This window comes from Gadus morhua, chromosome 7 (genome assembly GCF_902167405.1).
Source record: "Gadus morhua chromosome 7, gadMor3.0, whole genome shotgun sequence".
NCBI lineage: Eukaryota > Metazoa > Chordata > Actinopteri > Gadiformes > Gadidae > Gadus > Gadus morhua.
Window position 1 is genome coordinate 22,908,301 of NC_044054.1, and position 26,846 is coordinate 22,935,146.

Consider the following 26,846-nt stretch of genomic DNA (forward strand, 5'->3'; position numbering starts at 1 on the left):
CTACAAGCTGTGGGGGCTGGAGTACACCGCACAGAGCCTCACCTCCTGGCGCGATCTGCAACCACAGGAGAGGTAAACACAACACACACAGTTCACACATGTCACCCACAAACACTCACACACTCACACACAACCCACTCACACACACACGCATACACAAAAACAACATACGCCTGGCCTTCCCCTAGTGGTTGTGGATGTTTGTTAAACATTAGGCTTAGGGTTTCACAATGATGAAAGCAAAAATCTTAACGTTGTGAAAGGGATGGAATGTTTATATTTCTACTCAAAAAACACTGGGAGGGTTTCAGCAAATGAATGAATCAAATCTTTGTGTGTTTTTCGGAATATGCGCTAGACTTACTACTGCTGTACAGTACTTATACAGTACAGAAGAGCAGTGTAGCACAGTACAATGTAGTATAGTATACTGCAGTATGGTACAATATAGTGCAGTACAAACCAGTACAGCATACCGTAGTACAGTCCAGAAGATAGCCCTTATTTGTGTCTGCAGCAAACCTCCCCAGACCAACCTTGAGTGGACGCAACTGTTGGAGTCCCAGCAGCGTTACCATGACGACGAGCTCCAGAAATGGAAGGAGATCCTGGAGTCGTCCGTGTTGCTGCTGTACGAGGTGAGCAGGAGGGTCTGACGGCCGACTTTAAAATCACTGTCTTACTGAGTCTGTCTGATGCGCTATGATGACTCGGCCAGCAGTTTCAGGAGTTCCTTGGGCCTAGCACCAGGCAAAGTTTGGCCTAAGAAGCGTAGCAAACATTGCAGTCTGGACCCAGGTTTGGGTAACATTTGAAAGTCAAGATAATATAAGATAAGATAACACTTCATTGATCCCCTGGTGGGGAGATTTGGGTGTGTACAGCAGCAGATCTGAAAGACAGACGAAAATAGAGACACCAAGTATACTGTCCTACAAAGCTTGACTACAGTTACTAAGGGTAAAACTGAGGAAAAAAGCCTTTAAAGTGTTTTAACTGGCCTGCCAATTGGGTTATAGGTAAATAAGAGATATTGCCCTAAATAACACAGAACAAGTCCTGGTAGGTAGCTCCAAAACTTTTTTAGTAGATAAGAAAGATAAAACTAAAAGTTTAAACAAATAAAATAAAAACTGACGCATAATAACTTTCGATTGTACTTAATGAAGTGTCCAAAGAAGGTTAATTTCAAAAAGTATTTTTTAACCAAATTGTTTGTAAAGTCAACAAAAGTGAAACCACGGGCAGGGCATGATATCCCATAATGCTGTGTGACGCAAATGTACTGGACCTGATGTCTGGTATCCGGTATTGGCTGGTCTTAATGGTAGACTACGCTAAGCTTCAAAGTTACAGCATAAAGTCTCCTGAACCTAAGTACAGCAGACATTTTGGTGGAAGTTATAATTTAAAAGGGATTTGGTTGTAATCAAGTCCGCCTGTCGCAGGAGAGTACAGTGATTAATGTTACCATGGCGACTGGAGGGGTGGCGCCGGCTGGTGGTCATTGGATCTCACATCCGTCTGTACTCCAGGGAGAGAGAGGGAGAGAGAGAGAGGGAGAGAGAGAGAGAGAGAGAGAGAGAGAGAGAGAGAGAGAGAGAGAGAGAGAGAGAGAGAGAGAGAGAGAGAGAGAGAGAGAATGCCAGACAGAAGTGATATAGATTACTGGGAGTATCTATCCCAACTTAATCATGATGTGAGGGATAAATGCCTTTCTCCCCTCCCCCTTCCCCTCCCTCTTTAACCCTACTCAACCTTGTGTGTACACATTGTCCTTCCTTTTTCATTATTTCTGTTTACACTGTTGAGGCAACCCGAAACTCAAGCATCCTGTTGCCATTAGTGACTGCTGCTCGTTTTTCTATTAACGTATACATTACAATCCAGGAATAAACCACTAAAAGTGCCCTTTTATTGGAAAATAATGTACTATGTGGAGGATGCTGAGGCCAAGGCAAAGCCAAAGTTGCTTAACACTGCCGAAGTACATTATGTTCAGATAACGGAACAGCCCACCGTGGTTAATTCCACACACAACACAGGCACCAACGATGATTAGATGTTAGTTACGCTCATCAATAACGTTATATTCTTTCGACTTAATCAGCTGAATTAAAAGAATCGTTGACCATTTTTTGCTGCGTTACCAAGGGAACACCTGGTCGATAGTTGTATATGAAGGTTGTTTTAAATGTTGGATCTGTTAAAAGGCAGAAGTGTCCCGTTGTGGGAAAAACATTGCACTCCCTTGAAACGTTATTGACCAATCAGGATAGAGTATTCAACAATGTGGTGGTATGATGTCCATTCATATCGAAACCTTCCAACCTCTATCCTAGATGAAGAGCTCCCTACTCCACCTCCAGAACGACGACGGGGGGGCCACGGAGAGCCAGAGAGCAGAGGAGCAGGGGGGGGCCCCGGGCCCCTCGGTGCCACAGGTGTGAGGCCCCCATCGCAAAGCTCCCCTCAGAATGGCCCAATCGCAATATCTCAAAAGGCACGCACGCCCACACACACACACACACACGCATACACACACACACACACACACACACACACGCACACACACACGCATACACACACACACACACACACACGCACACACACACACACGCACACAAACACACACACACACACACGCGCACACAATCCACTCAGCCCTCGGCTGATCACTCCACCCATTGCACCGTCACAATGAGATGCTGCATGCCTCTGCACCACCGGCATCTCACAGGCTGAAAGAGGGAGCAGGAAGCTGCAGCGTTCGTCTTTGTCGCACAACTTCCTGTCTTCAAGTTTATTTGGAGGAGGAGGGGTGGGGGCGGGGGGAAGAGGAGTGGGGCTGTGGGGGACGTTTTTTCAGCACACGCAGCATCCAAGATGGCGTTTGACTGGGAAGCATGCAATACACGTCATCTTCACGGCTGTTGGTTTCACCGGAACAAAACGAAAGAGGCAGAACTTTTCCCCACAAGCTCCGGCTATTATACTGCAGTTGTATTACTAGTAATGCTAGTGTTCCCTCAACCACATACAACAGGACTATTCACTCCGCCGTCTGACTGCATTACGTCAAGCTGATCATCCGTGGAGCGGAACGCAGTGACGACAAAGGCAGTAACCATAAGTGTGTGTTTGTGCGTGTGCTTGTGCGTGTGGGCGCATGCATGTGAGTGTGCGTCTGTGCACGTGTGTGTATGTGCGTGTGTATGTATGCCGGTAAGTGTATGTTTGTGTGTGCGTGTGAATGCCTGTGGGTGCAATCGTGTTTGTGTCGGTGTGTGTGTATGGGGGGGGAGGTTGTGTGTCTGTGAGTACACATGCTCCTAAGCGTGAATGCATTAGCACCCGTACATGATCATCTTATCTTTGATGGAATTTTTAAAAGGAAGTGACTTGCAGTCAGGGCTACTTTTTATATATTTAGGCAATCTAGAGCTGGTCTCCCTGGTAGCCTATGCCAGACTTGTTGCGTTTCTATGTCGTCTGTCATGTTTTTTATAAGCCAAACAAACTACAACAACCAAACACAAACACAAAATAGTCAATTCTGTGGATCAAGCTTTGTTTTTGTCAAGACAATAGACTGGTGAGGGAGGATTTGAAGCGGTAAGAATGTATCAGGCTTAGAAATCAACTTTTCAAATGTGTAGCCCAGAAAAAATGATTTTCCCTCCTCTTGATGCCCTGGCCAGCATAAATTATTGTTCCTGTATTTTTATTATTTAATTATCAAAAACATTTAAGTATTCTACTGGCGTTTGAAGTAAATATCTATGCTGTTTATTTTCTGCTATGATTTACATGTGAGTACAACTTTATTGTGGGAATGGTAAAATTAATCCAATGGTAGCTGCCACGTCTGGATGCTAAAAAAACAGCATCTCTTGTTAGGAGCATTGCATCGTGAGCCTGTGGAACTTGTACGAGGAATGATTTATCCCTTTATCTGTAGGGGTCGGAGAGAAAACTTCACACCTACATAACATATGTTTTGTGTTGATATTCTGTTTGACATGTCATCTGTTTTGTATCAGAACAAGGAGTGGCTGACAATAGGTTCTTCTTCTTACTTTTCCAACTCTAGTTGATCATACATTTTGAAAGCCCTCTGCAGTCTCCTAGTAACCGTTGCTAAGCAGAAACCGCTTTCGGAGGATGAGAATCACATTTTAGCAGCCGGGATTTGATCGTTTTCACTGGATTCGCTTTTTCTATCATTCGTCTTTGTACTTTGTTGCCCAAAAATATTTATTTAATGAGTTTCATTTCATTTCAGGATTTTTTCATGAGACACTGAGCCACGTTTCTGATTAATGATTATATGATGTTGGGCTTAACTTTATTCTGATCTTATTTTTGCTTGCAAAATGTTGGCCTTTTCATTTTGATTTCCTCTTTAATTAACAGCTCTGCCAATGTAAACCATACAAAAATGTTCTACAGCGTTTCCCCTGGAGTGAGACCTACCAAAACAGCATGTTCTCTTTGTGCTTGTATTGAGGCAGAGCAAGTCTGTTAAAATGTTAGCAAGCCATACATATGAAAAGATCAGTTGATGATATCTTTTGACCATTAAAGACTATAAGCTGAGCGAGAGGCGCTGACTAAAAGAAAAACTTAATCCACACGGTATACAGAAGCAAGCTATTCTGGATGTTATTATCTGTGTATGGTGACATAAAAAAAGAAAATGTGCATTGAAAAGAATATAAGCCAACAGTATTGTCTTTGGTGCTGCCATCCATCATAACTACCGTTCAACGTCTGTCTTCCTCAAACATGGCGGTTATATGCTTGTGCATGTTGATGTGTAGTCTAGCCAAGGCATGGCCAATCCTTCTGGTTTCTCTCTAACGGTCAGACGTTTGTTTCGTTGTTTTAAAAGATCTGTCCGTGGAAACCAGCTATGCCCATTCTACCTGTAAATCTACACACACTACAGCAAATAACTGATGCTAGACTAGACTAAACACAGGGAAGATGAAAAGCTTGCTTATTGAGAAGTATTTCTTTAAAGACATGTTTAGGTTCAGTTAAGATTAATGTATGGCAAAAAAAACGACACTGTTACAAATTTGAAACATGATCCGACAATTAAAGGTAGGGCAGGCAATTTGTATAAAACAGCCAGAGTAACCCAATAAATCCCAACTCTCCCTTCTGGAGCCCCACCAAAGCCACTCCCTCAACACATGGGAGTAGCTCTCTAGCTTTTGCAACAGGTCTGCCCAGCCTTGTTGAAGACTCCCGGTCCAGTGCATTGAATGCACGAGCAATTATTTCATTGGGCCCAAAGAAACGATCAAACAGGCATAATACAGGCCTGCGGCAGCCACAGTTACAGATCTTTTTTTGGTCAGAGCATTTGGCTTTTTTGATTGATGTCGGGATGTAAAGGGAATTTCAACAAATATGACAAAAAAGTGCTTCTAAAATAAATTGCCTACACTAGTTTTAGCACCGCAGCATGTCCATTTTTACTTTGCTCACTGCTAACAGGGACCCTTCACTGCGACTGCTTAGCTTTGGTGTTAAGCACAATGCTCATGGTGCTAAATGGACCACCTTTTCTTAATTATTTGAATACAATTTCACTTTTGACAGTGACTTTTTTATTTCAGTGTCGGTTTGGTTTTCTTCATAAAACCCTATTGGGCAATGCTGGTAAAAAAAAAAAAAGAGTATATCTGTTATATGACAGGATCTATAGTATAATGGCAACTGCATGGCTCTAATAACTGCTAGCAATAAGAATATTGTTGAATTAAATATAAATTAGGAATAATCATGTATATAATGATGATGTTTTTGCTGAGCCTTATTGTCTTCCAGACTTGAAATGCGTAGGAGTGATTCGTTGGATAAGCAAGCATTCTTTTTTTCTTTTTTTTCAATTCAACCATTAAAAGTAAAAGCAGCAGCATAATTTGCCATAAATTCTCTACTCAGTTTCAATATCAAATGTTTGCCAAATGTCATCATTGAATGTGATGCTTCTAACATAATCACTTGAGTGCTTCAGAGATGGGCATATGTATTTAAGATGTCACACTCATGAAAAGACCAGATATCAAGAGCACTGTTTGAAAAGGCATGCTTCCATGACAATCCCACGAGTCCATCCAAGCACATTCATGCAAGTTGCACACGCATATACACACAGTACGCGACCAAACCACTTGGGTTTTCTTTTGCCATATGATACCATTCTCTGTAATGTAGCATTGTATATGTACTTGTGCGCCTGTACCTTGTAAGACCTAACCAGAGATTTAAAAAAAAACGTATTTTGATGTGCATATATGAAATATTTATTTAAATATAATAATGTAATGTATATGTTTGTGTATAGTTCTAGTGATATGGACTCCTGGGTCTTAAACCATGCGGGCAGTGGTTTAGGACAACAATAACAGAAATGTATTCAAGATGGTTATGATCCATAAGAGGCTATGCAAAAGCTGAAAAGTAGAGATGGAATGAAGAGTAAAATACATACAATCTACGAACATGGCTGTGTTCTTTATTGGCTCTGTTGGTGAATCACGTCAGATATTCATTTTAACCTAAATATAATATATATACATTTATATAAATATGGGCCGATCAATAGATTAAGGAAGATATATTAAATTAATCCCAGATTGGCAATTTGGGTGTAAGGACAGACAAAGGGCAAAGTAATACACTGATAGCGTGATACAGATTTTAAATATGAATATGCATGTATAGTATATTTCATTATATTTCCGTTCATAAGCCAAAACATTTAAATTACACGGGAAACACCTACTTAATATTATAGACCACTGCAAGCATTGTAGAGAGTAACACTCAGTTGAGCTGTACAACGTCAAACTCCACTGTTTGAACTACATGAGCCCTAGAATGCCACGAGGGGGCGCAGTTGTCGTGCTGCCAAGCGGGTTTTATATCAACCAGTAAATCTACACAGCCTGCGGCAGTCAACTTTACCATCGTTTATCTGGCGACCATTCTTTGTCTATGGCATTCCCTCTGGAGAGACTTTAACAGCCGCTTTGGTTTCCTTTCCTGCGAAACTTCAATAGGCCAGAGGAACCAAGCGCGAGTAGACGTCTCATTAATATGAGCAGCTTGGGACACGGTTAAACCGATAGAGCCAGGAAATGGGCATAGACGTATAGACCATTGCTAACAGCTGTGAGATTGTTGAACACAGTTGTGCACACAGACCAGAATGGGTTCGGCTGCAGACGCCTTCAGTCGCTCCTGGAGATGTGAAGGGAACAACTAAATTGGACCGAGCTGCATGGAGTTATAACGGGATTGAAGCGGATTTCTTTTTGTTTTGCAGTGAAGTATCCAAACTGCATTTATAAAACTAAAACCTACACCTTTTGGGGGGGAATCATGTTCCGTGCGTTCGCTTCACCGATGAAAGCGGAACGCAGTCGGAACAAGGAGCGCCTGGAGGCCAGCTTGGCCGGTCTGTGTGAGCTGGAGCTATTGAAACAGAGGCAGGAATGTCTGGTGTTGAGCGCCCTCTGCCTCGGGGACTCCGGGACTGTCCACGGACGCCCGGCGTGGGGAGACCTCCGGGGGTCGATCCGCTGCGCCGCGGACACGCCAAACGGCGGTGTGTGTGACGACTCCGGGCTCCGACGTCAGCAGTCGGTAAGTGAGCCCATGTCAGTTGCTGTTGTTAATAATAAATAAGTGTGATGTGTGGCCATCTCCATCATAAGATGACACAACTCCGTGGAGTGTGGAAGTGCTCGGTTCATTTTTTCTATGGTTTGTACCGTTGTGTTTGCGTGGGTGCCTTGGGTGCACGTCCTGTTTTTTGAAGACTAGGTAAAGCACATAATCCCCATGGCCTGGTGACCCCAGCCAGTGTGTCCAGGAGGACCCGGGCTGGCGCAGCGCACACCGAGCGGCCTCCCTCCACGCGCACACAGCACACCTTACCTTTTAAGGGCAATTGTTGTGTTTTCACAACTCGACCTCCATTTCATTGTCATAACCAAGTGAAATATAGACGATATAAATAACCACTTTGCCGAGGAACGCGCGCACGCACACACACACACTCACTCACTCACTCACTCACTCACTCACTCACTCACATAAACAATTTAATAAAAGATACATCAGCTACAAAAAGTTTGTAGGAAGAGAAAACTGTTAAGATCTACATCTTCGGAGGGAGAGTCGGGATATTGCAGAAGAGATTCGAGTGTTGTGCAATGAAAGGGGTATGAACATCTTGTTCACATTGTATACAGAAAATAGTTCAAGATCATAGCAATGAACATTTAAATTACATTTAATTTCACATAACAATGGCTCACACACGCACACACAGTAACAGACACACACAACAGACGGGACATCTTGGCAAAGCAAGAAGTTTATATCAACAATTGTGTTTTTCATTAGAATAAAGGAGGCATTAAGGATTCCTGTATGACCACATGGTGTTGCGGTATACAAACACACTCTAGTCTCAAACAACAACAATGGAAAATGAAGCCAGAACATAAACACACACACGACCACACACTTACACACACACACACACACCAAAACACACACACGCACACACACTCATGCACAGAATTGATTTGTACGGCTGCCTAAAGATGACATAAGCAGGGGCTCCAGCTGCCTTCATGTCTAGCATAAATATATCTCCCCATGTGATGCAAATACCTCTTGGCCAACTGTGCTGCTGCTGACCAGGGAACGAAGGGGAAAAAAAGCTTTATTTAATTTAATTTACAGTACAAACAGGGACATGTTTAGCCAGGATTTAGCGAATACATATCGTAGACTCCTTCCCTCTGGTATTTTTGAGCGCCCCTTCGAGACGGCAGGTGATAAAACAAACTGAAAGCACTTTATGAAATAAAGAAGGGTGAGACGTTAGCTGGAAGCTACATATAACCCGCCGCTGTTCTCCAGGCGAATGTGAGCGCCCTGGCTAGCATGACAGTGGAGGAATGTGGTCTGACTCATGGACGACAAGTGTGACGGCTGCAGCAACACGGTCTGTTGTGATGGCAAGCTGGAGATCTCCTTAGCACCCCTATGCCTCAATTATACACACACAAACACACACACACACACACGCACACTGCATACGCTCAGACACACACACACACACGCTCAGACATACACAAACAAGCATGCTCAGACACACAAATACGCATGCACTCAGGCAAACAAATAAACACACTGCCCCCATTCTTTGGGTCCTAGGAGATAGTAGAGGATTTTATACAGAAGCCATAGTCAATCCATAGCCTTGTCACTCAAGCAGTCACTTGAACTTTGAACCTTGACCTGTGCCCTACCTTGGGAGGGTCGTAGTGTTTGGGCAGCTAGGGTCAACGTGCCAGAAACTGATGAATAAAGCAAAATAAAGAACTGGAAACTGCAGCTTTGTTGTATGCTTTTTTTCCTTTGTTAGTTTCACAATGAAAGTCTTCATGGAGACTTGTGCCAGGGAGCGTACAGTAAGAGGTGATGATAGGGATGACTGGTGGTTTCTGACATCAGTGGAAATCCGTCTGCAATGCTCAGTCAACTCTTATCTTGTCTCCTTCTCATGTTTGAGTCAGAGCCCAAAACAATGAGGTCAGGAGTTGGCTGTCTTAAGTCCTGGTCTAACTCTGGAAAACATGTGTACTTCGTACAAAAAAACAAACGGGCAGTTTTAGTATTGTAGAAAGTCAATGTTGTTACTGTTAACGGTAAATAAATGAATCACATCAGGGCTTTGACCGTATTTCCTGACGTAAACATGTTATATGATTCACGGACCGCCCAACAATGTGACTCCCGTGGGATTTTGAACTTGTAAAAACGGAAAGATACCGCAGCGTATCTATGTGTCTCTTCAAGAGCTCTGGCTGCTGGCTTTAGAGGCCACATGCGTACTGTCAACATGCTGGCTGCTGTTGACAAGGTATCAGCGAGAATGCCTGCTACAACAGTCACTCTGCATCGGAATGCATTCTGGGAGCATTGGCTGCAAGTCTGAAGTGTAGAAGGCTTCCAGGTTTAAAAATCTCCTGAAGCACATGCAATTCTCCACTTGTGTCCACTTATCGTTGTAGTAAAAGCCTTGTAATCAATATGATCGAGGGGGATCATAGGGACATTGTTACACTAGTACATATTATAAAACTAGGTCATATTATAAAAAATCATTCACAGATAATATGTTTATATCATTCTCTACAAATAATTGGAACAGTGGACTGTGGAGGTCACTGCAATACTCGGAAGATGTATTTGTTTTAAGAACAATAGTTCATTCTCTACATTTTGTGTTCTGCCGACAGATGTGCAAAAACAGCCGTCTTGAATGTAGTGAACAGTGACCTCTTTTGATGGGATTGTCGCTCATGTCTATTTCACAGTTGGCCGAAAAGCCTCACCTCAAACCTTCCAACCATTCCAAAACCTACTGCAGTCTTTCAAAAGCCTAATTATAGGTTTCACCGTTGTGAGGTCCAAACATGCAATTGGACGGTTTGATTTAACAGCAATAACAACAAGCTGTCCTTCTGATGGCTACTGTCTCCAATGATGGGCCACGCGTTGATGCAGCTGTGTTAGTAGTGTGTGTTGTGTGTGTGTGTGTGTGTGCTGATTCGCGCCTGTGCTCGAATCAGCAGGATGACTTGGCTGATATCAGCCTATTGATTCTGCTGTTGTGTCAATCACGTTCACCTCCTTATCTTGCGGAACATCGCTGACACGTCATTGGCCTACGCAGTGAGAATGAAATGAAAATGGATGTCATTGCTAAGCCTTTGTGGTGGTTTTAACGAAGGCTGCATGCCCAGAACATAAGAGTTTGCCTGTTTTTTTTATTCTTGTATCTCTGATGGAAAGAGCCTTTATATAACCAGTGTTTGCACTATCCCTCACTTCTCACTCACACACTCACTCACTCAGTCACTCACTCACTCAACCTCTCTCTCCTCTCTTTGCCTCTCTCTCTCTCTCTCTCTCTCTCTCTCTCTCTCTCTCTCTCTCTCTCTCTCTCTCTCTCTCTCTCTCTCTCTCTCTCTCTCTCTCTCTCTCATCCCCCTCAGTGTTTGTATGTGTGTGAATATACACTTATTTGTTGATGTTCATAGTGCATCAGATAAAAAGAGGAACAAAGGAAAACATCAAGAGAAGGACAGGAGACCAAGTCTGTGGCCCTTGGCACCGAGGTAGATAGTGGACGAGAGTGTGCGAGACACAGACAACCAGACAGCGAGGGAGAGAGAGAGAGAGGATGAACATGTTTATTCATTCCCTGATCCCGGGCTGCTGACAGCAATGTGACAGTGGACAACAGCTGGGGAAGCAGCCCTGGGCCTCTGATGTGTACCTCCCTTCCACCCCCATCCCAGCTCCCACCACCCCCCTGCCCCCATCCTGTCTCCATCCTCCCTCAAAGTGACCAGGGAGTCGCGGCCATTAATAAAAGGAAGATTTGTAGGAATCGCAGGCTAATATTTCCTTTGAATGAGTTCCGTCTTCGACTTAAGAAGCAATGGGTACAACATCGTTTTTGACCATTTAGACACAAACAACTAGCAATCACATTTCCGATCTAACATAACGGTTGTTCTACCTTGCATTTCATACGTAAACTACACACACAAGCCTTACTTTGTTGTTAAATTTGGTTTTACACCTAGCTGTGGTTGCTAAACACACTAGCAAACGTGTGTGTGTGTGTGTGTGTGTGTGTGTGTGTGGTGTGGTGTGTGTGTGTGTTGTGTGTGTGTGTGTGTGTGTGTGTGTGTGTGTGTGTGTGTGTGTGTGTGTGTGTGTGTGTACTTTAAGGCTCCCCACAATTCCAGTGGACTCAAACCCAGAACCGCTGCGTGATTATGAAAAATAGCCTTTTTGGATTTGAAATCAAGCAGAAGTTCCATAATCCTGGGATGTGGTTGCACCAGCAGCAATTCTTAAAGGAACATCAAGTTTTTAAAGATTCCCGGCGCCTACATGAGCAATTACCAACTTTAATGGTGCCTGGGATGTTGTGAAACGCTCGCCACATGCGGGTCACCACGCCTCACAAGCTGGTGGATAGATTCTGGCTAGCGCTAATACATTTGACAGTCCCATACCGATCCATAGTCCTCAAACAAGACCAGCAGACCTTCTGCTGTTTATCCAAGACCATGGAGGGAAGAACTAGTAGCAGTCCAAAATCAAAGCATTCATGGGATGAAGTTCGAATGTACTGTGTAGCCACTGGATGGAATAATAAGCTTAGACATGTTGCCATTGCTAAATGTACAGTAATTGTTATCCTGCCATATATTTTTATTGCAAAGTATTTTTTTTGGTTTTATTGCCTCAGATATCATTCAGTCAATTAATTGTTCACATTAATATGGCATCTCCTTTTCTTCTGACCAATAGGCTTACTGAACAATGTAATTTGAATATATTTAACTGTCGCATAACTTATATTTAACTGTCGGATGACATACTATATGTTGCAGGTATACAGCCAATACAACAAACAGCATACAACCTCTGAGAAGGGCAGAGTATAAACCATTGCGAGCTATCCTGACACTATTTTACCTTGAGTCTCTTCATCGTATTACTGTTGTGTCTGTTCCTCAGCCTCCTGCCGCCTCCCAGGCTCTCTGTCTGAAGGATAAGGGAAAGGCTCCAGGTATTATGGATTGATGAATTTGAATATTTCCTCATGAAAGTGTTTGAATGTCAAGTGATTTGCATGATTTTGACACTAAGAAAGGAGTTCGGACAGCTAAGGAAATCATTTGGCAATGTTCATGTCCTGCACTGTTTTAGTTTGTGTGCGTGGATTATCAAAGTGTGGATGACTGTAAAAACGAGCGCATCCCGGGGCCGTACAAAAGCAGAGGCCGGAACAACAGCATGGAGCTAAATAAAACCCACAAAAGAAATCCTGGGTGGACGGGTGGGGTCAGGGGGTGCCCCGAAAAAACAGTTGCTGGTTGTTAATACTCCAGATATTCCTGGATCCTAATCTCCAACCTTGACCCTTGTCAACGCCCCGGGATCCAGTGTCCGGTGCCTTCTTGATTCGGACTCATCCGAGTTGTCTCAACAACTTTACTCTCCTCGAGTATTTCCCTGAACAGGGGGGCCCACGCAACAGCTGTCCCCCCTCCCCCCCCCCCCCGAGTCCTTAGCCAGGCGAAGAAGAAACCCGAGCCCGGTCCCAGCGGATCTGAGGATCGGCGGCCCAACGTCGTCCCAGAGTAACATCCATCACGGGGCGTCGCTCGGAACTCGGGGAAGGGAATACGCTTCAAACGCTTAGACTATGGGACCATCCATGAAGAACTGTCTGGGAGTGTCCGAAAACACATTTTGATGGAGGCTCACTGGTTTTCGTTGCGGTTCTCCGTGAACTGCTACTTATTCTGTGCAGTCCCTGGGGAGGGAGTGGTGGAGGTGTATAAATAGTGCTACAGCGCTGAATTCGTTAGCCATTAGCCCCGTTGTACATGGATTAAAATAGTATAACAATTGAGTGGGCCTCGGTGTTTGGCTGTATGTTGTCGTGCTCACTTGACTTGTCGCCAGCCGTTCTCTTCAGGGAATGTTCTGGAATGACAAGCGGACAGGGGGAATTATACAAGAATTCTGCCAGCAATTCCAGGAGCACCTGGTTGTATACTAGATTCCTACACACACACACACACACACCCACACCCACACGACACACACACACATCACACCACACACACACACACACACACACACACACACACCCCGTCTTGGGTGGGGGATTTTGTATTTATATACAGACACTGTGCATGCTATAAGTGGATGCACACAGCAGCAGTAGGATCAGCTAATGCAATCAACCCGCAGCCACTGTGGGGCCGGTCGTGTTCAGAGCTTTACCTTTGGGAGAAGCCGAGTAATACTGCCCTTCCAGGTCTCCTACACTGGCTGCAGAAGCAATACCCATCTTACCGACACTGCGTGGGTGTGGGTGTGTTGGTGTGGATAGAGAGATCGGCTTCAGACTTGATTTTGTGATGTAAGAAGCAGTGTGGCGAATCATTGATGACGGGAGCACAGATCTTCGAGGGACTTTCCGCTGCTCTCCTGCTTTCCCAGGATTTACTCCATTAACTCATTCGCCTGTTCCACTCATTTATTTCCACCCTGTATCCCCGTCTCCCACCACCTCTCGCTCTCTATGTAATCCTGCATCCATTCTTTTCAGGGTGGCTCCTTATCATGTTGCCATAGCAGTAGCAGCAGGTATACCTTATTGGCCAGCCATTTGTTCCAGGTGTATTATCAGTACACAGACAGACAGACAGACAGAGACATATATACACACAGACACAGCATTTGCTTGAAACACTGGTCCCCATTCGTGCAGACACAAATGACTATACACACAAAAATATTCCTCCTTAATGTCAATGTAACCCCGTTTATTTTGGACTGCTTTTGTTGTATTGCTCCTTAGAGGGATACAACTGAGGTCAAAACACAGAGCATTGCACTTGAACTTCCCAACTCCGCCGCTCCAATGTCCTCCTATTCCCTTCTCTCTCTGTGTGGGTAATGAACTTGTGACAAAGTGGTCGGTCATCAGTGGCCAAAAATCGGCTGATCTCCTTCGAGCCAAATGGCCAAATCCATTTGACAGCCATTTGGGTAATTGAAGATCAGTGTCCCTGCATAATTACACCTAATGGTGGATGACATAGAAAATTGATTTACGCTTTTGGTTTAGTTCTACAGTTGTGTGAGGGTCAGGGCGGGGGGAGTCCTTAGAAAGATGAATACTCATGTGAGCTGAGAGGGACGAGGCATCTGAGGCAGGTACCTTAATTTCAAGGTTTTTGTGTCAAGCTAAGATCACCATCCACCATTGACTGTCAAAAAGTGTGTGTGTGTGTGTGTGTGTGTGTGTGTGTGTGGTGTGTGTGTGTGTGTGGTGTGTGTGTGTGTGTGTGTGTGTGTGTGTGTGTGTGTGTGTGTGTGTGTGTGTGGTGTGTGTGTGTGTGTCTAGGGGCAGACAAGTAACCATTGAGCCAGTGTGGTCTAACCTAAGTAGCTCCTAAAGCTACACACTGGCCCATTCATTCACTGCATGCCTGACATTAACACTGCTTAATGCTGCACATGAATGCACGCATACACACACACTGCCACAGAAAAATACACACTGGTCTGCACCCACACACACACACACACACACACACACACACACACACACACACACACACACACACACACACACACACACACACCACACGACACACAATTAGCTCTGAGGCCAGCTTCACATGGCACTCGGGTAAAGACTACAACACAATAAAAAAAGCTAAGTCCATAAAAAGACAGCATGGTTAAAATTGAGTCAAAATAGTCGCTGTTGTTAGCGGTGCACTATGAGGCGGCAAAAGGTTTTCAGCCTACGCTTCATATTCGACTGGCGTTAATAGCGAATACAACCACGTTGGAATGTGAGAGAAAAGGGAGCCTAATCGTTTTTTCTTTCTTTCTTTTCTTGATCCAAAAAAGTTACCCATTCAAAAGACTTAAAGAGCGGAGCTTTTCTCTCTTAAGCGATTTAATTAAAGAAAGCAGGAGCCCTTGCTTGGTTTATTTTCATTTTTTTAAATCACAGTCAGTGATCACTGTTTTTGCATTCGACCAGCGTTGTCATGGTGTTTCCTCTACCTCCTAAAATAAATCATCTGAAAAAGGTCTAGATGGCGCAATGTTTTGTATTCACAGGCTAGTGTATGTTCATTTCGGTTCACTTCTAATAATATACCACGCCTCAAAACCAAATATACATTTTCCCGCAAGTTCAGTGGGTTCAACCTCGTATTAGCTAAATACATGTTTGTTATCATTGGTGGTTTTAGCATACATCTCACATAAATCTTAAGACCTCAGATCATAAAATGTGGCCATGCCTATATGATGGTATTTGCAGAAACGTAACCAGAAATGGAAAACTACTAGAAACAGTATTTGTTGAAGAACCCAGACTCCACTCACGAGCACATTAACTTTTATTACACCACTCTAAATTCTGACTTTAACTATTCGGTTTTAAATGCAAACCTTGCTTGTACACTTTGCTGTTTTTTCTACCATTCTTACTTTCCCTTTATTGGCTTTGTTCACATGACATCACATCTCGTTTTCAGGTTATTAGATTCTACTGAAAATTCCCTTCTTTGCAGAGCAGCCAATCACAACCTACCAGAGTCGTTTTGACCACTCTCATGCTGGCAGACAACAAAGAGTGATTGATTTTGAGTCATAAAATGCCGCCTCCTCCACCCGAAGCAAAACAACTGCGAGGGTTGACACGGCACAACGGCAGCGTGGGCCACTTGGTGATGAGGGGCTGGTGTCTTCTAACGCAGTCTGTCCCCACTCACCCACCGTGAACACAAACTGAGCTGAGGCTTAAACTACACCAGTGTAGTGGAGCGACATGTGCACACGCACACTGCACAACGGCGTCCCACTGTAGATTGAGCGCAGGGTGGATCAGGGCATGGGATGTCATTAGGTGTTAATTTGTGTGTCTCTTTCTCTCACATGTCTTGTCTTATGATACCTATGCTGCTTACAGTGGAAGCGCTTTCTAGAAAACTCCTCCCCCTGGAGTTCAGTACCATGTGTTTATCCCTGGGCAAGCCGTACAGACGTTTACTCGGTTGCCAAGGGGGTTGAGGGGGGGGGTCACCCTGTTTCTTTACCTCTTTCAGTGCATCCGCATTGTCGCGAGAGAGGCACACAACAACAGACGATGGTTTCGTTTAAGCTGTATACTCCGGATAAATAAACAGTGTGTTATTGGTTTTTGCGTGCGTCGCACCAAAGCCCGGGGCTAATGCAGAACAGATTAATTTGTGCGCAGATCTGCGGAAACCGATACAGGAAATGATCCGAACCAGCCCACCGTCTGGTGCTGGAAGATTAATGCACACACACAGCACACACACACACACACACACACACACACACCACACAGCACACACCACACACACACACACACACACACACACACACACACACACACACACACACCACAACACAACTGTTTAGTTTTGAAGAGATGCAGAGAGCAGGGGGCTTCAGACTCATAATGTAGACCACCTTGTAATCATATACTATAATCATATGACATGTGTGACGTACTGTATGTTCTGGGTACTTCTGTAGCTGTGCTGATAAAGTACAGCCCTTAACCAAAAGTGATTGTAAGCTGCATAAACAATATGTCCAATGGCTGTATTTAAAATTATAGATGGTTTGGCTTCCTATGAGGGTTATTTTTTGTATACAGTTTCCATCTCTATTTATGTAAAGGGATTACTTTCCAGAGAAATGTGGCAAAGTTATTTAGATTCAACTCCCATTTGCTTAATTTTTAATCACATATTATGCAACATTATTTTTACAGCAGATTTAAGCCCTCCTAAATGTTTTTAATGATTTCTGTATGTTTTGGTGACCTCCTATTGGTAGGGCAGGGCAGTGTTAGGCACATTGTAACACCCTGTTGTGAGAGATGGGCAAATCCCTTGCAGACCCAGTGCTGCTGTGGTGTGCACTTTGCGTGGGACAATCTAAAACCTCCTCATTGTCATGCTACGCCGTGAGGAATGTTGTGTGTCACACATTGGGTTAAGACTCATTCTCCCTGAAGCAGAGATGCATAGATGGCATTCATTGTTAAGTTACATAGAGGGAGTCTGGGATTCATAATAAAAACTCTTGATTTAAACGTGTGCTGAAACAGACCGATGTGATCTGTACCATTTAAGCGCCTCTCTTGAAATCACTCAGCTCAACGTTTACATTGCTGTCCGGCTCTCCTCCGATGTTTGCTTTCGATGTCCGGGGATTCAACTGGAAATTAAATAATTGTATTAAAACTAGGGCTGTCAAGCAATTAAAATATTTAATCACGATTAATCGCATTAATGCCATAGTTAACCTCAACGATTAATCGCGATTAATCATATATTTTTCTATGCCTAAATATCCCTTGAATTCTTTGTCCCATTAATTTTTCTCATTTTAATGCTCTTATCAACATGGAGAAGTGCATCGGCTTGCCTTGTGTGAATGTTTTTTATTGATAACAACATTGGCATATACTGATCAAAACAGGACGGTACAAAAAAAAAAGCCTATAATGCAATTTAACGATGAACATACATATGCCTTGAACATAGCAGTCAGGCTACTGCTTCTTTGTTTTGAGCCCAAAAAAAATAATAATAATAATAATTTGCGTTAATCGCGCGTTAAAAAAAATTAACACTGTTAAAATTGGTTTGCGTTAACGCCGTTAATAACGCGTTTAACTGACCGCTCTAATTAAAACCCATTTTTACATTTAGGAGGATGGAACCTTTAACTCCTAAAGTTCTTCAATATGCTAACGATAATTATATTTTATTAATCATATAGCTAGTGTTTAAAAAACCTCTAAAAAATGATTTAGGTTTCTTTTCAGTTTATACCAGAAATTTAATTCTGCCAATTCACCAGCACTATTCCTAGATCATTCAAAATGGTGAAAGGGGCAGCGAGAAACATTGAACCAGTCAGTCTGAATCATCCTTCTTTAAGCAAATCTGCCCCCTCATAACGCCTTTGTTTTTTTGCTCATCATCGAAACAATGTTCCACCTCCTGTAGTCCTCTGTGGCCTATTATGGTCTGTTGTCGAGTGTGTGACAGCTTAATGGTGTGTGTGTGTGTGTGTGTGTGTGTGTGTGTGTGTGTGTGTGTGTGTGTGTGTGTGTGTGTGTGTGTGTGTGTGTGTGTGTGTGTGTGTGTGTGTGTGTGTGTGTGTGTGTGTGTGTTCAGGGCAACGTAGTGTTATTGTTCTAGTGTTTTGTTAATGAGCGCTTGTGGTCTTAGTCCTGTGTGGCTGTGATGGTTGTGTTTCTCAGTCAGTCTTTCCTCTACTCTGGCAGGGAATGTAAATAAATGCTGTATGAACATTGTCAGTTTTCAAGCCAGCCATTTAAGCTATTTGCCGTGTTATTTCTGCGGATTATACATGCATGCATGTATGTGCCCTGCACTAGTGAGCATGCATGTATACCATCCATGGCAAAGTTAACCAAGTCAAGGCTAGATCAGTCCAAAATAAATGCATTCGATTTTTAGATAAGTTTCACAACTGTTACATTGAAAGAAATTTTAGCAATGTCACAATGAAAAAAAATATGGGGTCTAATTATATATGACACCCTGATCATGTTTTTGCCAATCTTCTTTCCAACGCAATCATTATTCTATCATATCATCTCATAAACTGACTCGTGAGTTTTTTGTTTTTATCTCGTGTTCCCGATTCAACACTTTGTGCTGACGACGCTGTATTTTTAGAAACCTGTTATGCATCTCATTACTGATTGTACTCCATTACCCTTCTTCTCAGCCTCACGTCTGAATGTGAAGGATCACGATGAACAGTAGTATGATATTCCTCCTCCCTGTGCCGTGCGTTGCAGGGCAGTCTCCAGTGCACCCCCTGGGGCATCATGGCCTCCCTGGAGGAGCAGGTGGCGGAGCTGGGCATCAACGGAGCCGACGCCAGGCCAACCGACTACCCCGCCACCGCCGCCTACCCTGCGGACGGTCCCCGTAGCCCCGGTAACCGTCTCTCCCCATCTCTCCGTCTCTGGCTTGCATGTCCCTGAAGGTCCCATCAGATGACACATCGCTGTTGTTTTTCTTTTCTTTTTTTCATTTATTATTTCCTATTGTCGGCACAACACTTGAGACTAAAGTTTAGAAATGTTCCTCAATTCAGACATTTCATGAATGTTTTATTAATTATATATTCATTCTTGATTGAGATTCATGATTGATTCATTAGAATGTATTTAGCGACATATTGGGATGTGCTTAATGCTGTATATTTTTGAAGCTACATGTATCATATGCTGCAGTAGTCAGGTTTTAAAGGTGCTTGGGTACAAAATAGTTTTTCCTTTATGATTGCAGGGAACACATCTTAATCACCCATAATTTTCACTTCTCCATCTTAACAGTGTCATACGAGCCAGGTTAAACTGAGCGAGTGCATAATTGGTAGTTGTTGTAGAAGGTAGTTATCTCTTTTATTAATACATCTGTGTTCTCCAGCCCTTGGAATAAAGGAGTCATAGTCATCCTACGTGCCCTAGTTTTACTCAGATGCATCTCCTGACTCACAGCATGAACCCGGTGATCTCTCTCTCTTTCTCTCTGTCATTCTCTCTATCACTCTCTCTCTCTGTCTCTCTCTCTCTCTCGCTCTCGCTTGCTCTCAGCTCTCTCTCGCTCTCCCTGTGTCTCTCGCTCTCTCTGTGTCTCTCTCTCTCTCTCGCGCGCGCTCTCTCTGGGACTCTCTCTCTGTCTCTGTCTCTGTCTCTGTCTCTGTCTCTGTCTCTGTCTCTGTCTCTCTCTGTCTCTCTCTCTCTCTCTGTGTCTATCTCTCTCTCTCTCTGTGTATCTCTCTCTCTGTCTCTCTCTCTCTCTCTCTCTCTGTCTCTGTCTCTGTCTCTCTCTTTCTCTGCGTTATAGATTTGGGGCCTGCTGTGTTTTTAAGGGTGGTATGGTAATGTCGTTTATTTGCCTGCGAAACAGATTCAGACGGACAAATCCATTAGACATCAAGTCGAAGGCATGTCCTCAATTAGCTCTAGTTCAGCGGTAACAATGGGCCCGTAGCGCAAATACTTCAGATTGTGAGATTGTAGAGACCTCCTTCTGAACTCGGAAGACCTCTGTTAGCTCATCTTAAAAGTATTTATTTTTCCAGACAATGTTAAAACACTATCTTTCCTTAAATGATAACACATTCTTGTTGAGGTCCATAATTTGTTGCAAATATGAAGGAGAAAGACATACTTCACTTCTTTGGAAAGAAAGGAAGATAGGCAGAGAGATATACCAACTTTTGTAATATTTGAACACTCAAGCATCTCATCCACATAAATAAAGCCCTGAAGCCCACTTGAGCAACCAAACCAAATTCCAGTGATCAGAAATAGGAATGTGTTGAAAAACTAAGATCTCCCCCAGTGATTCATGTTTGTTTTTGAAGGGAACGTTGGGCTTTGTAGGGTAATAAAAAACACAAATTGATAATCTTCTTTAGGATTCCACTTTCATGGTACCATACCTCCAGTAAAACCTTGCCAAGCGTTCACTGAAGGGAGTATGCAGAATGTATTTCTGGAGATGTTTATTATTTTCAATGCATTCTTTTAAATCCCTCCCCCTTTTCTCTAAACTCTCTCTCCGTCTTTCTTTGTTCCTCTTTCGCTCTCGCTTTCTCCTCTCTCTCGCTCTCTCGCTCTCTCGCTCTCTCGCTCTCTCTCTCTCTCTCTCTCCCTCTCCCTCTCCCGTGTTTACATGAAGGAAGGCAGAAGCTGAGTAGTCAAGCTTTCTTGGGTTATACTAGAAACTCACTCATATCAAAAGTTATTCTTAAAGTTCGCTTTTTTTATTTTAACTGTGAAACGTCATTCTGAGTGTGTATTTTCATTTCCATGGCAGTGTTAACCTTTCCACAAAAGTGGATGCCTCTGGCTCTGATAATGAGATGATTATTTCTCAGTAATGACCAATCAACATGTCAGCGCCTATAAGCTGACAGCTGACTAACGATGTTGTTTAAAAAAGTAAAGAGGGCACAGTTCTAGGAACTTGTTCCTTCTTAACTTCATCGAAAACAGGCCTAAATAACAGAAATAAGTGACTTCTTAGTGATTGTGCTGACATGCACGCACATCACACTAAATATAAACACAGCACATAGTTAGTGAACCGAAGAGTGAAAATGAGTTGCTGTTAAAATGCCCCATAAATATTGTGTTTTTATTTAATGGGTAAATCACGCATCTGGTACTACACAGTGATGCAAAGTTTATATTTGTGCAATTTGTTGGGCAGATTGGGGTTCATTTTTTACTGCATTAAGGTATAAGCCTTGACTAGCAGTTCTGTCAACGTTTTGCTTAGGTTTTCCACCGTGATCTATTTGTTTGCTCATCTAGCCAAACTAATCTGAACCATCATGCATCCGCTTACCCACGAAAGATGCTGGATGAGGGACAGGAAAGGAGCACAAGTCTTAATATTTTCCCAATTTGAAGTATTTACTTAATAAAATGGTGAATAGAATTGGATTACATTTTGAAGAATTTAGTCTGCAGAATCCATACAAAGTCGTGTTTGTTTTGCTACATTCCACTTTACATAAATGCCCATTGACAGTTGCAATGCTGCAATAGTGGTTCTGGGACAACATTGAAATGGCTCCGCAACCCTCACTATTTGATGTTCACTTCATCCGCAATTTTCTCCAATATAACTGAAATTAAGTGCCATGTCTGTATTGTTACCGTTATCATTTATATCTCAATTAAGTTTAATCGATGGTTTGTAATAATTGTAGAAATGTATATATTGTCAATTTATGATGGATTCATTCTCATATACATATTCCTTGTGTTTCTCAGAGGAGCCCCTGGCGCCGGGTCGAGATGGGACCTCCGGAGGTCGGGCTCCTTCAGCCCTTCTCCGCCGCCTGCTCCAACGCCACCATGGATCTGGTCTTTCCTAGAAGACCCGCGGAGACGGAGCAGACCTGGCTGCTGGAGGCTCCCAAAGCTGAAGACATCGCAGACCGCATGGACGAGATGGAGCACGGGGAACGCAGAGAGGAGGACCACGAGGAAGCCCAACGGATGGAGACGTATATATCCGGACTCGTCCAACGCAGGACCGTGGTCGCGCGCCCATCAAAGCCCCGCACAAACGCGCCACATGACCCCCGGGCCATCACCGTGGTGAGGCAGAGCAGCCTGTGCCGTAAAGAGGACCAACATCCGGGGATGCAGGGAACCATCCAAAGTCACATGCCAGGGCTCCCTTCTTCCCCCCCAAAGCCCAGAGGGACAATATCCGCAGGCTTGCCGCGGCATGGATCTGGAGTGCCATCAAGAGGCGGCGTTTACAGACGACTCCCCGCACCCGTACCACCACCAGATGCAGCCTAGCACCCAACATCACACCAGCTTCTACCCCAGAAACAGGCAGCATGCACCGGGGAGCACGCCTCGCTCCGCCTCGATGGACTACCAGCCCTGCAGGGGGCCCGGTCAAGCCCAGTCCAACCCCAGCAACGGGGAAGCGGACTCCATGCCCAAGCACTTCAGCGGCTACCCTTCCCCTCCGCAGCCGGCCCACCCCCCTCCAGCCGACGAGCAGCTGGTGAACGCCGAGTACATCCCGGCCCAGCCCTGTCGAACGTCGACCCAGGCGTCCTCCCATCACCACCCCAATCCCCTGAAGGGCTGGACGAGCGACGGCCACCCAGAGCAGCAGCAGCTCCCCGTAGCTCATCAGCCTCAGCACTCGAGGGCCAGAGCGGGCCCCAGGAAAGGCCGCCAGACTGACGACAAAAGCGGGGCGACCAGGAAGCAGGGGAAGAAGGCCTGCCGCTCCCAGTCGGAGAACAGCCTGCAGCGGGTTCCAGAGCGCAAGTACAACACGGTGGAGCGGGACGGCGGCGGCGGCGGGGGCGGAGGCAGCGGCGGCGGGGGCGGAGGCAGCGGCGGCGGGGGCGGCAGCGGGAGCGGCAGCGGGAAGGGAAGCCGCGGCAGCCAGTCCAAGGGAAGGAAGTCCCACCAGGGGAGCGGCGGGTACCGGCGTTGGCGGTCCACCCTTGAGCTCAGTCAGGACGAGGCGGAGCAGGCCCCCGCGCAGCCCCCCGCTGCCCCCCAGCACGCCTCGGCGTCCGGCCAGAGGGAGCCCTGTGGAAAGCGCTCGCGTAAATCCCGTCCGACGCACAGCTCGTATTCGCACGCCCACCCCAACCCAAACCCAAACCCCAACCCCAACCCCCACCAACACCACCACCACCACCACCACAATCACCAAAACCCCATCCACCACCACCACCCGCTGGTGGAGTACCAGGCAGGGAGGGAGCAGGCCCCGCCGTGCCGACCCAACGAGGGTTACTCTCACCCGGGGCACGGGGAGTCAGAGTCCAGCACCAGCGAGGCGGACTCCCCGGACTCCAGCTCCCTGTCCAGCGACTCAGACGAGAGCGGCGGGCTGGTATGGCCCCAACAGCTCCCCCCTCAGCTCTCGCTCCCGTCACCCCCGTCAGTGCCCAGCGGAGCCCCCCTGCAGCCCAAGGCCTTTGTCAAGATAAAGGCCTCGCACGCCTTGAAAAAGAAGATTTTGCGCTTCCGCACTGGTTCGCTCAAAGTCATGACCACTGTTTGAAGCAAGACTTGATTATATGGGGTGATGTGATGAGTGGGTTGTTCAAGCCCATATCAGGTTTGTATGTTTTTCAGTAGCTGTCACACAAGATAGAATGGGAGAATTGTGTGTTAACATAAAAACTGATACGGTACGACAGTGTTCTTAAGAGAACTAGTGTCAAAGCCTGTCAACTCAAGAAGATGATCTTGGATCCATCCTGGATAGTAATTGAAAACTAATGTGTCCAACACCTGTATCGCAGGGTATGTGCTAGCTCAAACATAAATGATTGATTAATGGGCATAAGACCCTCTCTAAATGGTAAGACACTAGTAAGATCATCTATATTGTCACTGTCTCAAACCCTGATCAACTTTCACCAACTAGTCAAAAGGACAAATCAAAATGACATGAATTCCCTACAGACAATCAATCATATCATGGTCCTTTTTCCTAACTTTGTTTTCTGCAATTGCAATTCTGCATAGTTTACAATAAGTGTGTATTTATGTGTGGGAGATGTCGTGTGTGGGTTGGGTCTGAATGAGGGGAAAGGCTGTCACCAAAAACGGAGTGAAACATAAGTTTTGCCTAAATGCCTGTGATTGATCACTGCAGCCATATCTTGGAAGTGATTTCCTTGTAGCCTCTATAGGACAAGGAAAGACACGTTTGGTGCAGAGTTGAATATATCTAAATCCTTTTGTTTTCAGAATTTTGCAGCCATCGTTTGCTGGAAAATACTGCTTTGTCTTCTGGGATATTTCATCAAAAAGGCAAAAGTACAATCAAAGGCTAATTTGTTTCAAACTAGGTGTTTTGGATATCCAAATTTGCCAAATGATAATATTAATGATAATAATAACTTTATTTATATCGCACTTTTTCATTAGATGTTTATAAGTGCTGTCGCATGAATATGGAAATGATTCACAATAAATATGAGAGGAAATTAGTTATGTCAAACATTACTCAAAAATAATTAAAGAATCATTTAAGTACAAGCATTAATCAAACAAAATAAATTCATGAAAAGTACAAATAGGCCAGAAAGGTGCACAATTAGGTTACTATTCATGGGGGAAAACATCTAGCTTCCAGCAATCATGTCCGGTTTTACCTTGCCGTCTTTATTTTACACAAGAGAAGGTTGTATCAGGCAGTTTATTTGCGTAAAGCGTCAAAAGCCAAGCTAATAAGGTGGACAAATCCTTTTTAAACTCATATTGACCCACTGGTCTGGTTTGTTTGTCAAGGGTGCATTGAAATAAAGGAGTATTTCTTCGTCTGCGGAGATCTAAGTCAACGTCTTTTGGTTAGAAGTAGATGCCCTCTTTCAAGAAAATGTGAAGTGTTGCCGAAAAAAGAATTATAAAAAGAATTTAGAGGAGTGAGCTCTGTACAGCTTAAATACAAGGTACTGTAACATATTACATTAACAAAGATTTTGTGAAGTTATGTATAAAGCGAAGTCTGTAAAATAATTAATATGCAGTTTTTGTTATGTAGTAGTGAATGCAGAAATGCTCACTAGTGAGACTGAAGTCACTCACAAGAGTGACAAAGGTTCTAATCCTCAGTTTCCACGGCCACGGTATATACCGTTTTTTGAGATATAATACCATTTTTGCTTTTGTCATGCTGCTTTGATCTTAGTAACATGTGTGGCCTACCAGGATTTTGCTATTCCAAAGAATGTACGTAATTTTACGTTTGTCACTTTAAGTAATCGACAGTATTATCTTTTAAGGTGCACTAGCCCACTATTACTATTAGCTTATCTTTTGTACTACGTTTTGGGTGTCTCAATGCAGTGTATGAAATGTAAAGGTTCTTACTTAATAAAAAAAATAGCAAGTACTACTAACATGAGATGTTTTTCTTTCGCTTGATAGTGATTTGCAATAAGGCAGAGTGGTGGTGGCAGAACCGGTATACAGAGAAGGTCTTTGTGCCAGACACCCAGTCCTCCTCGACTTGCCAGAGGGATCTCTGTCAACCGAGTGAATACGAATCTACCATCAACACAGAATAACGGTGATCTCTAAACCACAATTTGTTATTTTTTTATTCAGTGTTTATTTGATATGACACGATAACGGTGATCTCTAAACCACTATTTGTTATTTTTTTATTCAGTGTTTATTTGATATGACACGATAACAGTGATCTCTAAACCACTATTTGCGGGTTTGTCGGTGGCTTCAGTGCAGCCATGCATCAGAACCCTTGCAGTCTTTTGTTAAACAGATTCAGAATCGACACATTATTTGTAACCAACCAGTGATGTGGATTTAAGAATGCATACATTTGAGTCTCTGGGCAATAACAAAAACAAACCATTTAATGAATTGATGACATTCTCTTGCCAGGCTCCCTCTCAACATGAGGTCTTTCTGTTATAATACAAATGTTTGACGACAGTTACATCACATTGGTTTGGTTGTCCCCCGAACTGAAAGATTTAGGGGTTTACAAGAATGAAAGAGTGCCACATCCAACACATAGGGTGTTGGGAGCACCAGGTGGGCAAGCCATGTGAATGTC

The 26,846-nt window shown here is 44.1% G+C and overlaps 2 protein-coding genes across 7 annotated transcripts in view; both read left to right on the forward strand.

Moving 5' to 3' along the window:
• The window catches only part of LOC115547991 (protein Aster-B), a 30,549-nt gene extending 24,035 nt beyond the window's left edge, over positions 1–6,514 (forward strand). For all 6 annotated transcript variants that reach the window (XM_030362540.1, XM_030362543.1, XM_030362544.1 and 3 more), the window contains 3 exons: positions 1–72; positions 518–638; positions 2,343–6,514. The exon at positions 1–72 is cut by the window's left edge and continues 36 nt beyond it. In XM_030362540.1, coding sequence (XP_030218400.1) covers positions 1–72; positions 518–638; positions 2,343–2,450 — 301 coding nt within the window. In that variant the 3' untranslated portion in view covers positions 2,451–6,514. The remainder of the gene's footprint in view (positions 73–517; positions 639–2,342) is intronic.
• Positions 6,515–6,966: 452 nt separating this feature from the next.
• Positions 6,967–26,166, forward strand: LOC115547992 (dapper homolog 3-like). Its single transcript, XM_030362547.1, is given in 5 exon segments — positions 6,967–7,665; positions 19,541–19,682; positions 22,541–22,633; positions 22,635–23,018; positions 23,020–26,166. Coding segments are annotated over 5 exon segments (2,181 nt in total). The 5' UTR covers positions 6,967–7,401; the 3' UTR covers positions 24,318–26,166.
• The last annotated feature ends 680 nt before the right edge of the window (positions 26,167–26,846 follow it).